Here is a 13,820-nt window from a genome sequence, read left to right on the forward strand (position 1 = left end):
TTTGAGTCATGTTGAAAAGCAGTCTCAGAGCTGGCAAACTAAACTCCTTGTACATGAAACTTGAGAACGTAGTGCAGCCACTGGTGGTATCCACTCCCTGAGATCGGACTAGGGTTAGTCTGAAGTAAATCCCTGAGAGGCAGATGGTGAGGATGTCAGACTCTCAATACAAACCGTCCTGCTCTTCACACCTGCCCCCAGTTCACCGCAGTATTTGTGGTGTGGAGGAAGCTGTGCTGTGTTGGTGCCCACTGGGTTCTTGCCCAGGTGTTGCATTCTCCTGGTCAGTTTTAATGAGTCAGGTTATTCTTTTCTGTGAGCTTGGCTGCGATCAGATTTGCCGATGGACCTCAGAATTGAATAAAAATGCAACAAGAAACAGTGGAGTGACCTGGAAAGCTGCAAGCAGGATACAGTTATAGGGGAATCAGATGCATGTTTTACTCTCGATAGAAGAAACAATTAACAGAAGTGTATAGCAGAAAGGTAATTTCACTTTGGTCTGTGTGTTCACTTTAATGTGGTCTGAGCTTTTGATGTGATTGGGTATTAAAGTCTTTACAGAAAGTCATTAAATTTGGCAGAGACAGGTGTTAGAGACTTCAGGAAATGACTCTGAAACCTAGTGATAGTGCAGTTAATGAGAATAGCGTTTCGGAAAATGTGAGCTGTGACCAATTATAAATACATGTGATAGGGGCGGATTATTGTTCTGTGAAGGTTTCTTTGCTTTTCAAAGCAGCAGCGCATATTAGATGAATCGTGGACCTGCTCCACTCTGGCTGTTTGTATCTTCCTCAATAGCTAGAAACCTCCGTAGATGTGTACTTGATCACGTGAGTGGGCTCAGCAGGAAAAGGACAAGAGTTCAGAGGAAGAAAAGAGCTTTAAGTGCAAGAGTGTCTGGGAAATAGCCTGGCAGTGTGGAAAAGGAGCCTCAGCTATGGAGAAGCACTCTGAAGCAAAGGCACCACGCTCAACAGGAGGCAGGGATGCTGGCAGGTAGCAGCTGTTTCCTACTTGGGCATATATCCCTAGCCTTCTGCTTGGCAGCATATGTTATACATGATGGACTAAAATGAGCTTTTGCCCAGAAGATGTAAAGTTACCCTATTCCAGGGGTGTCACAGCCACCTGCCCCCTTGTGTTTCAGAGGCCTCTTTGCTGAAGCTGTGTTGTGGGGGGGAAGGGGAGACTTAAGGTCTAGAAACGGGCAACATACCGCTGAAAGTAAATGTTGGTGTCCTACTGCTGATGGCTCTGGACTGTAAAATGTGGAAGAATACAAACTGTTTGCGTCTGTATGGCCGGTAATGTGTGAAAGACACAATGCTGACCTTCTGTAGCTTGGGACTGTAGAAATTTAGTTTTGAGTTGTGCTGAATCATCACAAGCTGTTTCTAAGGTGGAGGCTGTTGGGCATGTTCCCACTGCAGTACCTCCAGGAGTGAAACCCAAGTGCCAGGAAAAGTACTTCCATGATTCACTTTTTTATATATATATATAACATATGTCTATTGCAGCAGTTGGGCTGTAGTGTCTGTGCTGTGCTCTGCCTCCCTGAAACTGGTGTCACTAATTTGGAAAAGCTACAGTAAGAGAGGAGACTTGGCAGAGCTGCAGTTCCCATACCCATATGGAACTTCCCATATTGTTTACCGTGTTTAATATTGTTTGCATTGTTTAATGTGTCAGAAGACATTCTAGGTAAATATTTCACTGAGGCCACATTCTGGGTGTAGAAATAGTTGAACAGATTTTAATAAAACCCCATGACCTGCCTGTCTCACATTGTTGCTTTTACTTTCAATTTGCATAGTTTACTTCTAAGCTAGGACCCAGGAGAAGCCAAACCCTACCTATTCTGTTCTCTCACAGTCTGGCTACTAAAAAGTTGTAACAACCAATGTCAAAATCAAGCTTTCTGACTTCTTTGGAAAAGGGCTGTTAACCAGGGAGAATGTTTTCTTCTTTTAAGCTCTATATAAAGCAAACACAGCTCAGAGACTTGATGCTGTTGAGCAGACATGAGAGTATCTGCTGTCTTTAGAGTTGGAAGAGGATTGTTTAGATCGCACAAGACTGGTCCAAAGTGAAATCCTTTTACAGAGTGTGAAAGACAGAAGGGTTGAAGTACTTGTTACACATACCTCCTCTTGTCTCTGTGGTCTGCTGGTGAGTGCACTTGGGCAGCAGCAGTGGCATGGCAGGCCTGCTTTTTTTGCCTCTTTTGTACTTTGTCCTTCCGGGGATGTCCTGGATAGTCTGGGCAATGTGCTGCGCTTTTACTAGCATGCTTTCCACTGTGAACTGCTGGCAACAAGTGAGCTAAAAGCCAACTTAAGTCTCGGCAGCGGAGGCACAGTTTTCTATGTTGTCCTAATAATACTCCCTTCATTGGCATATATGTATGTGATATCCTTGAGAAGACTTGTATTGAAAAAAATTTAAAACCTGTCCGTAATGTTTGATGTAAAACTCCCTTGAGTTTCTAAGACCAGTATTGTGAAACTCAGCATTTCAGATAAGGAAGAATAAAAACATTCAGAGGAGGAGATAGGAGCATTAACAAATGTCAGTCATAGGCGGCAGGTGGTGTTCGCGGTCTCTCAGATTTTATAGAACTGTTCTGTACTTGATTATTTACTTTTCTCAGTCCTGTAGCAATTTAAAAACCTTACAAATTAAAACCCAAACAAAATTAAAAAACTGTTTGGAAACCCAGATCTAGCACTGAAGTGTTCAAAGCCACATGTAAGTATTTAGGTACTTCAGGATCATTTTTACAGAGCCATATGCAAATGATTCTTTTTCTACCAGTGTGCTGACATGAGTTTCATGCATCATTTGTTCTTTTATAACAACCCTTTTTTGTTTGTTTGTTTTTCTCTCCCACCCAGCTTCTTCCCTCCATTTGCATGTGCATTGGAGTAGTGGTTGTTTTAATCATTGCAGGAGTTAAACTGACCTCTTACAAACATGGCAGACGAAGACCTTATTTTTCGTATGGAAGGGATTGATAATGCTAGATCGACTACAGCGAACTCTGGAAATTATCTTGATGCTCATAGTGATGATGAAGACAATTATTTTATCTGTCCAATAACTGATGATCCAGTTTCTAACAAGTCTACTGGTATCAAAGTTGACAATTATTATAGCAACTTAGCGAAAACTGAGCAGTACAGTTCAAGCTCTTCTCCTAGAAACTCCTTTAGCTTTAAGGTAAGTATTGGCTCCAGCCTTCAATAAGTTTTTGGTTTTACTTCGTTGGCACGAGGCATTCTCTTAACTGCTTCATCTCTTGTAACTAACACTTCTCAACAACAATAACAACAAATCTTTTTTTTTTCCAGACCTGCCAGTAATTCCATTAAGCCAATAGTCTGACACTGCCATGGAATTCCTTACTGTCCCTTTTGGTTCAGTGGGAGATCTTCATTTAGCGATCTTTGATCTAACAAACAGTTCACTGCTATTATGATTAAACCATTTAAAAAGCAATATGGTGATTGGGAGGTTTGCAAGATGATACTTGTAAGCTAAATTGGGACCTGGCAGAAGATACTTTGTTATGGATTTTGCCGAGCAGAGTTAACAATCCATAATGTTTTTATTTGGACATAAAATTATAAATTATAAAATTTTTATAGAGAGAGGTTTTTTATAGACGTTTAGGTTATAGCTCTTTCTGGGGCAGCTTTTAACATGTTGACTCTTGTGCTTGGGCATGAAGTGTAACACCAGCAGTAGTTCCTGACAGTGTACTTGAGCAGTGTCTGACCTTTTTGAAATGAATGGCAGTCACAACATTGCAGAGAGGTCAAAGGGGATGTAGATGGTGTGTCCTTGGCAGTGTGTCCTGTTCCACTCGGCTGGCTCCCTTTGCACAGATCAGGTCAGGGAATGGAGCCTCGGGAATGGAAGTGAGTCACTCTATAGGTTAGATATTCCAAATATGCACCATTTGTGGTAAACTGACATGTCTCTTAGATTTTGTCTAGACTAGGATTTAATATATTTTATTAACACACTTCTTGTTATAAATATTAACATCTGTTTAATAGATACTCTAAAATCTTGGTTATGCCTAATGCATGCTTTATTTCTGGAGAGATACCAGAGGGTTTATTTCAGTCAGCTGGCATACTAAGTAACTCATTAAAAGTGAAATTGTCTTGTCTGCAGTAAAACTTTTACCAGGGCTAGTTAATAGAAACATTGAAAGGTAGATATTCCTAAGGAAGGTGAAGAGTAAGTATAGACAAGAGGACAGATTTTAGTGTGCGCTGTACCAAGCAAGTTAAGACCTGATAGGGAGCTTAGTCTTCTTTTGTGTGTACATTTTAGCATGTACTAAATACTTGCCTCTGGGTTTGCAGTGTGAGTTCTGAGTCATGTGGCCTGAGATAAAACTGGTGAGGACTTAAGAAATAGCAATTATTTCCTCCTTACTAAGTTATCATATTGTTTCTGCAGAATACATGTGCCCATGCTTTGGTGTCCACAATGTCTAGTTTGGCATTTTAGCCCCTATCACAGATAAAATGCATTGAGTTGAGATGTGGAGCCAGCAATCTCCTTCTGCTGCTTAAGCTGCAGAAATGTTGGACTTCCAACACCATGAAGCAGACAGCCAGGACTGATAATATCTTAAACCACCACAGCCTGGTCTAGTCAGAGTCTACCTGTCGGACCCCAAAGCTAATGGCAGTGTGGGCTATTGATAGTTGCTATTAAGTCTCTGCCTTTAAACAGGACTCAGCAATGTTTAATTAGCTAGTTAATAGACAGGACTCTTTTAATGCATGTTTTCCAATTTAAAAAAATTACCAACTTACCTCAGTAGGTTTGTTTACAAATGTTCTAAGAATGAACTTAAATCGAAGAGTGGCTTTTCAGTGGAATTTTTAAAAAAAAAAGTTAACAAAGAGAACAGAGACTCTTTGCCAATCATTTGTCTTATCACGTATATTTTCCTACTTTTATGTTTCTCATGCATCCTTTAGACTGACACACAGCATCGTTCTAAGATTGGCTCTGTGGTTGACCATAGTCGGGTAGGTCAAAAAGAAAATGTGAACACCATCTCTAATAGTTGCATTAAGATTTTTTGTGGTGTGGTTTTTTTTTTCCTTTTATGGCCTTTTTTTGTTCATTATTTTATTGTCTGGGAGAACTGCTTGCCTCAGTCTATAAAAGTCATCAAGTCAAAACTGGAAAAGATATCTGTTGAATGAAATAATACCCATCTTTAGATCTCTACTCTGAAATATCACTTCTTTTAAAGTGCGTATCTGTAGTTGTTTCTTCAGTGTTCCCTACTGTGGACGAGAATAGAATGGATGCAAGACATCTGCTTAGTCTGTATGGCAGCCGTGTGCCTACAGCAGCAGAAAAACTGCACTGTTAGCACCGTTTCCACGAAGTCCAGCTTCTGTTTGTTTGAAGATTAGAATACAACTTTTGTACAAAGCACCTCACAAGATCAAGCACAAGTAATTGATTTACTTAAATCATTACCTAGCATGGACACATACCACCTTTTGGAGAGGGACCCTACTCAAGAATGATTTGATATAGATAACTGACCAAGCAATTCTACTTGTTTCTGTCTCTTCCTATTTCTTTCATATATATCCAAGTATGGAATTCCCCAGTTCCATATGAAATGTGTATCATCACATGATCTGAGGCAACTTCCTTTTCTTATGAAACATGTATGAAATCTTTTTCAGTATGTCTTTTAAACTTGTTTCATTTATTGTAATACTATGTTCATTTTGTAGTTTTGTTGTCAGAAAGGGGAGCATTTAAGTTGTTTGCAAGATATGAAGAACTACAGCTGAAATGAACAATTTAAAAGCTCAGCTGCTTCAGAAACTTGCTTGATGTCATTGCTAACGTGAATTTACACTGTATTTTTAAAAAGTTTTGACATAGATTTCAATTCAGAGAATTTAAAGAAAAAAGAAAAATAAAAAAAAAATAAAAAAAAGAGAATTAAAAAAAGCCAACTAATATTGTAAAAGTTACTGTTTCTGCATACCTGAGATTCAGAGAGACAGTAACAAAACCTCAGACCACAGTATTTCTTTACTAGTGGGGGTGCAGTGGCCTTTTCTCCTGCTCACCTTGCAGAAGGCATTTGAGACATCACAGGATGATATCTTCAGTTCTCTCGGAACAGTACAGTGTAAAAAGAGGGAGATCAAAATGTTAAGTGAAAGCATCTAAATTGGCTGGTAGAGGAAGTTTCTTTATATTCCAGAAAACTCCTTTGGTATTTTTACTATTGACTTGGTGGAGATTGAAATAGCTACTTGTCTGGAATTGTTATAATCATCCATTTTTACAACATTCTAATTTCTTCTTTCCTATGCTGAGCACAGTTTGGGGGCCTTGGGTTTATTTTGCTTTGTTCATATTGCTCTATTGCTAATGGACTTTTTTATGCTTACACATATGCATACACACAACAGCATATGCTGTTAGTTACAAAAAGTTAAAAATCAAACCAATAAAAGTGAGTTAATGTCCTCTAGGTGTGCCTTATCACTATTTGCAGTGTATGTTAGAGATATTTGCAAATTACAACAGGTCTTACAAATTGTATTTGGGATATACTAGACCAGATTCTGTTCTCAGTAACTTTACAGTGGTGCAGATTAAACTGAGGCCTGATGCTTTATATTTCTGAACTGTGTTTCATTATACTTAAAGCTATAAAACATCAGAGTGGTCTTCTGTACTGCTTGGTCAGTGCTCTGAAGAGTGCTTTGGGGGCTTATGTAGTTGCATATCTTTGTAGCATTGGGATCCTGATGTGCTCTACAAAATGCTGTTGTTGTGAGTTGCTGCTGATTATAAATAACCTGCCAGTTTGTAACTTCTTCAGGAAACCTGGAAACATGCTATTCAGAAAGCCAAGCACATGCCTGATCCGTGGGCAGAATTTCATCTTGAGGACATTGAGACAGAACATGCTACTCGTTACAGGTCTGTGGGTCTTTCTGCTTTTAATGCTGATGTTAAGCAGAATGTGCTGGTTTATGCAAGGACTGTGTTTGTGTAGTGCAGAATATATGTAATTACATGAATGAAGAACTGTCAGTAATGTCCAAGGTGAGTGTCTTAACTGAATCTCCCAGGAACATGTAAATACTGCACATCATAAAAAAAAATATATTTCAGAAAACCAGTGTCACACTCTTTCTCTCTCACCTTAGTAGTATTTATGAGTCTCGTCATGTATACAGGAAACAAGGCTGAAAAGTATTTTCTACTTGATTTATTAATGCTGTAAACTTAATCTAATAAGGAAATGAATTCCAATAAAGAGGCAGCATATTTAGTTTAAGTAGTTTAGGAAAAAAAGCAACATAATACTCTGTGCCTTTCCCAAAATAGCAGTTTCACTGTTGCCTGTTTATGCAGTATTGCTTTATGTGGCTGGAATTTAAATCCTTATAAAGCCCAGAATAGCTCAGCATGGTGTACGTGCTGAGACTGAGTTTGGCCCTTAAAGTATTCTCAGTGCTTTAGCACAGGCTTTGCCAAAACATTTACCCTACTGACACAGGTTTCTGGGTGGAAGGGGTAGGAGTTAGAGGCCAGTTAGTTACCACTTAGCATCAGTGTTTGGGGAGGCCTCCCTTCCAATCACATAATGCTGTCAGGCAGTGCTTTTCTTCCCCATAGACTGCATCTGTCCCTGGTCAGCCACACAGTCCTGAAATAGTTTGCATATTTTGAAATACAAATAAGTGATAATACTGGTTTAGGGCTACTCGAATACTTAAAAAGAGATGGCTCTGATACTCCTATCTCCAGCTCTTTTGTCTGCTGCAGACTGGGGTGGTACAGAATATATAAGGGGACATATGGGTGTCTGTATGCATGAAGTACTTGGTGCAAGTCAGGGGAAACAGGCTGGAAACAATCATATGTTGGTGACTCAACCACTGTGGTTGTCGATTTGGCTTTTACTGTGTTGGGAATTAAGGGGTGGGGAGTCTATATTATCATAGGGTTGTGCAGGCTTGCTCCTCCCTTTGTGCAGTGTTGGGCAGTTCTTGACCCTGCTGCTTTTCACAGCCACAGTTGGTGCTGCGTTCTGCTCACATTCTCTGCAGCTCTGTGGCAGATACCCAGCCAGAACCAGGTTTCTGCAAGCACAGGGTTGGAGGAGACAACCTGTCCAGTGTGTAGGGCATGGTAAGGCTCTTTCTGCCCTGTCATGGTTTAATCCCAGCCAGCAATTAATTACTACCCAGCTGCTCACTCACTCCCCACACAGTGGGATGGGGGAGAGAATCAGAACTCGTGGGTTGAGATAAAGACAGTTTAATAGTTAAAGCAAAAGCCATGCACACAAGCCAAGCAAAACAAGGAATTCATTCACCACTTCCCGTTGGCAGGCAGGTGTTCAGCCATGCCCAAGAAAGCAAGGATCCATCATGCATAATGGTTACTTGGGCAGATAAATGCCATCACTCCAAATGTCCCCCTCTTCCTCCTTCTTCCCCTGGTTTTATATGCTAAACATGATGGCATGTGGTATGGAATATCCCTTTGGTCAGTTGGGGTCAGCCATCCCGCTGTGTCCCCTTCCAAGTTCTTATGCACCCCTGGCTTACTCACTGATGGGATGGTGTGAGAAGCAGAAAAGGCCTTATTGACTCTGTGCAAGCATGGCTCAGCAATAATGAAAACATCTCTGAATTATTAACACTATTTCTAGCACAAGTCCAAAACACAGCCCCATACCAACTACTGTGAAGAAAATTAATACTGCCCCAGCCAAAACCAGCATGTGCCCCTAGTGTAACGCCTAGGCATCACGGAGGAGATTTCACATCAAAGCAGATAAAGCCTAATTTGTAGTGTTGCAAAAGTTTTGCTTCTGTAGTAGGATCTGTTCATTGTCAACAGGATTCAGTGTCTTTTCAGAGAGCTATACATTTTCTTTTCCACCTGAAGTAAAGAGGGGAGGAGTGTGGTAGAAAGACAGGAAGTTTTTGTGTTGGAGTGGCAGCAACGCTTTGTAACAATCAGCCAGAGATAAGGAAGGATAGGCACTGAGGGTGGGAGGATTTGGGTTCCCTCTGCATTTTTCTAAGAGGTACATCTCCTGATTTTGCAGGTACAATGCAGTTACTGGGGACTGGGTTGAAGATGAAGTCCTTATCAAGATGGCTTCACAAGTAAGATCACTCTGTCCTTCATATTTATTAGCAGCCAATTTCCCACTTACTTCCTGTTACTGAATAGTGGCAGCAATATGTTTTCCTCATACAGAAGTTTTGAAATCTCAGTGTAGTTCTTTTCTCCTGCCTTTCTTTTTCCTCAGCTCATCCAGTATGTTTTGGTGTCCCAACAGCTTTTTCTCCCCAGACTAGAGCAGACCATGGAGTCAGCCCTTCCCCATCAACAACATGAGGCTTTTGTTTGCTTCCCAGTGACCTCCCTCCCATTTCCTGCTGGCCTCATCTCTCTGCCTGCCAATAGTCCTCTATGTTGAGTGCTTCCAAATAATTTCTGCTCATAGGATGAACACAGACTGAATTTTTGGTATGTGAGGGTGGAAGCTACTGTTACTTTGCAGTTAAATCATGGAGTTAGTGGTGTGTTGGAGTCACAGAATCATAGAATGGTCAGGGTTGGAAGGGACCTCTGGAGATCATTTAGTCCACCCCCCTGCTAAAGCAGGTTCTCCTAGAGCAGGCTGCGCAAAGTCACATCCAGATGGGTTTTCAATGTTTCCAGAGAAGGAGACTGCACAGCCTCTCCAGGCAGCCTGTGCTAGTGCTCTGAGTTACCTTGCTCTATGCTACTGAGGTGGCATCTGGGGAGGTGATGCTGTGTTTGGCACGTCCTGTATGGAAGCCTAAATGTGGAGAGCATGAGGTCTGTGAAGCCAGCTTCTCTAGGCAGTCACAACAGAGCTGATTCCAAACTAGAGAGAGAATTAAAACAGCTTCTTTGAAAGACATACCATGTCTGCCTCATGGAATATTGAGGGGTGGCTTATTCTCAGTGTCTTTTCCCCAGGTTTGTTCTTACACTGGCAGTGGGTTTTCACTTTGAGGAGATAGATATTGTATAGAGCCTGTTTGAGAACTGCTTTCTGCAGGATGTAAAGGGGGAAGACATGCTTGTGTCTCTGGTTAGATATTAACACTGTGGAAATGGCAATGCTGAAGTGTTTGGTTTTTTTCCCCCTAGCCTTTTGGCCGTGGAGCAATGAGAGAGTGTTTCAGAACGTAAGTATCTGCTGGCTTTATCTTTGTTGGCCTCCATGCAGTATTTTCTTCTGTGGTGACTGGAATTTCACTTAGGTGTGGTGGAAATTGTGTAAAGTGTGGCTCCCCATTGGCTCCCCATTAGCTCCCTGTGGTGCCTTTCTGAAAGGTGTAGCTGAGGGTTTTATTCCTGTTTGTGTGACTCTAGCCTCAGCGCAGCGAATGGGGTTCAGAAAGCAGAACATTCTTGTAAAGGAAGTACAAGCAAGCGTCATACAGGTATCCAGTGAGCTTGCTTTGGAAAGTCAAGCCTTTGCCTGTACTGGAACTGCAGTGGGATGGATAATGTGCAATCATGTCTAGTTCCAGCAAGTATAAGACTACTCAATTAGCACTTTATAAATTTATGCTATTTTCACCATCTCTTGGAAGCAAAATACTGATAAAAGTACAGAGCTACTACAAAAGCCAGTTCATTTCTGTGTTCCTGGTGTGCTAAAATATCTTTGATTTTGATATGGGGCCATAGGCGTGTACAGCCTGAGGGCAAACTCGAGGCTTAGTTAGGCAGAGAAAAGGGGAAGGAGTAGCTGAATGGTGCGGTTTCAACTTGGAAAGCCTCCCTCAGGTTATCCTTCCAGGGTTTACTTTGGGTCATGTATACCAGAGTAATACTGACTAAGGCAGAGCTTGAGCACTAACAGTTACCCTTTCCAGAATGGTAAAGCGTGGAGGAGGAACTTTCATTTCCTCAGAGAGTGTTAGCAAATATGGTTGCGGGCATCAGCATCTAGCTATAAATCAGTTTGTGCTAGAAAAGTACCCCACCCTTTCCAGTCTCTGGAAATGAGTGTTTCCTGGAAAATACGCAAGTGTGTGTTTAAGGTCCTTCCCCCTTCTTTTCAGCTGTGGAATCCAGAGAAACTGGATTTTGTGTCTGGTTTCACTTCTGGAAAGAGAGAAACTCCTGAATAGTAGAAACACGATGTTTTGAACCTGAGCATAAAGGAGGAAAAGTAACCAACTCTGTCCTCCAGTTTGGCAGTTTCAGTATCAGTTCGTGCTAGTGGTTGTGTTCTTGCAAAGCCAGATAGACACAGCAGTGAGTGAAGCCTAGGAAGTAACAATTCTTAGCCTGCTGACATTGCTGCTGACGTTGCTTTTAGCTCTTGTTATTTACCAAATTCCCCTTTACACAGTATCTTGAGTAGTGCCATAAACACAAATTTGTCTTTGCAGCTTTGCTTTAACCTCTTGTATAAAGAACGTGTAACTCATATGTCTGCTTCCTACTGCTGGATTTTCCGTAACTCTCAGCGGTGTACTGGTATTTCCCATCAGGAGTGCTCTCTTCTAGATTTTTTGCAACTCTGCAAGTTATTAGTCATGACAGTGACAGTGTTACCTGCACTTTGCTCAACGAACTTCAGAGAGTATTTGGTTTAGAAGAGCACATGAACTAGCTTGTTTTATGTGGAGAAATGTGTTTCTTCAGAGGACTGGAAAGGTTTCCAATCCTGGCTGAAATTCTTATCTCACTTGCTTGTTCCTTCTTTCCAAAGCCTCTCTTACAGCGACTGCCTGTCCATTTCTGCAGGAGGACAGATAATCTGAAGTTGCTTTGCCTTTAGGGTGTCCCCTGTACCAAGACCTCTGCATTGAGGTCTTGGAGAGGAAAGGAAGGAGGGGGGAGGGTTAAGAGTTTGAGTGCTGCTAGTAGTTCCTCAAAATCTACGATTTGCCATGACACCGAGAAATGCTCACAGAACCATTGCTACTGAGCAGAGTATGAGAACTACTCAGTAGCCATCTGTGCCTTATGCTAGATACTCTTCTTCATACTTCTCCTTCAGACTGGCTTGGCATTACTTTGGTCTCCAGCAATACCACTGCAGCCACAGTGGAGGAGCTTTATACCTTTTTGCTATCTTCTCTGGTGAATTAAGTTTTTGGGAGAGGGGGCCATGCGTGGGGGAAGTGCTTTCCCCCTTGTGTTCCATATAAATGGATGAGGCTGCTCTAGGAAAGAAGACTATGTCTGCTTTGGAATTCTTGAAAACTTGTGGGCTTTTTTTCCCATTTGACTTGAATGCTGGCATCTTCTGTAAACAGTGAGTCCCTGCTTAATCCATTTGTTGGCAGGCAGCAGATCCTCTGTTGTCAAAGTTTTCCCTCCCCTGCCCCCCGCACTTTTGAGGGATCTATGGATTAAAGATTTGCTCATCAACAAAAGTTAAAGGCTACATCATAAGAACTATCAGGTGCAGTTTTCCTTCTGGGAGCACAGAGGGTACTTAGTCACTCCTGTGTGTTGAGAAGGCAGCAGTTTGCTGTTATCATAGGAGAGGCTTTTCTCCTCAGTTCACATTTGAAAGGCACTCCCTGTTAATTTATGCAGGAAATAATTGTTGACATTAGAACAGGGTGTTGAGGTGGCACCAACCCTTCATGCTCTGGGGTTGAGGGGAGCGGAGAGGGAAAGGCAATGAGAAAAGGAGGAAGTTCAGAGCAGTAGCTGCAGTGCAACCAGATACTTTGGCATGTCCCAGTCACTCTTAGGGCATGTTGCTTTTTCCCTTGCCCCCTACCTGTGCTTTGCTTTTCACCTAGAATATCTGGTAAATGACTGAAGAATGCTCATCGCAGGGCCTGGCTCTGTCCACACGGGCAAAGGAATGGGAAAGATTGAATTAAAATTCATAGTTTTCTTTTCATCAGCAATTGATTTGTCTTTCAGGAAAAAGCTGTCCAACTTCTTACACACACAGAACTGGAAAGGTGCTTATAACTATGTTGCCAAGCAATACATAGAGAGTGTGGGTAGGGATGTGTATTTTGAGGATGTCCGACTTCAGATGGAAGCAAAACTCTGGGGAGAAGAGTACAACCGGCACAAGCCACCAAAACAGGTACATTCAAATATCTTGCTAAGCAAAAATGCAGTCTTGCTTTCCTATTAGATTAGTTTTCAGATTAGAGGGAATTACTTGTCTCACATTCCATTAAATTTAATTGTTTAGATAGATTATTCTGCCCTACTGTGTTTTCCCTTTAAATGATAACTGATTTTTAATGAAGTAAATGCAGAAATTGCTTTATATTTCCAGCATTAGGAGCTATGTGTTTGTGAATGTCTGACTGTTCTCAGCTGTTGACCAAAGACCAAAATAAAATGGTGTTTGTATTGCTCCTTTTGATATTTACGCAGCTGCTTTTGAGATAACCAGAGATGTGACAGAATTTATTGCCAGCAGCAGTCTTAGTAAGCACTTAACTGTTAGTGCTCCAGGAAGGTAGAGGCTTAAATCTTGTAAACCTATCTAAACACCTAACTAGTGTTGATTTTTAAGAGCAGCTGCAAACATGAATAAATTTATGAAGCTATTCAAATACAGATTTCTGAGGGGTGGTCAAGAATTTTTCCAGAAAATGAAGATACTGTGGATTTCTTTCCTTCAGGTGTCTCAGTGACAATACTAGCACATTGTGTTAAGTGCAAAGCATTAAGACGTATGAAAGTCCTGGATGGATCAAATACCACACTAGGCTCAGGGTATCAAGAGAAGTCCCATCCTC

At 41.4% G+C, this 13,820-nt stretch overlaps 1 protein-coding gene across 8 annotated transcripts in view; it reads left to right on the plus strand.

Moving 5' to 3' along the window:
- EEF2K (eukaryotic elongation factor 2 kinase) overlaps positions 1-13,820 on the plus strand; it is a 33,699-nt gene that overhangs the window by 4,583 nt on the left and 15,296 nt on the right. For 3 of the 8 annotated variants that reach the window (XR_005827356.1, XM_040590189.1, XM_040590193.1), the window contains exons 2-7: positions 2,901-3,225; positions 5,010-5,060; positions 6,899-6,999; positions 9,146-9,206; positions 10,228-10,265; positions 12,982-13,153. Coding sequence is in view for 7 of the 8 variants with exons in the window: in XM_040590189.1 (XP_040446123.1) it covers positions 2,980-3,225; positions 5,010-5,060; positions 6,899-6,999; positions 9,146-9,206; positions 10,228-10,265; positions 12,982-13,153 (669 nt within the window). In the remaining variant the exon portion in view is untranslated. The other 5 variants (XM_040590191.1, XM_040590194.1, XM_040590192.1 and 2 more) reach the window with 5 other exon arrangements.

This window comes from Falco naumanni, chromosome 4 (genome assembly GCF_017639655.2).
Source record: "Falco naumanni isolate bFalNau1 chromosome 4, bFalNau1.pat, whole genome shotgun sequence".
NCBI lineage: Eukaryota > Metazoa > Chordata > Aves > Falconiformes > Falconidae > Falco > Falco naumanni.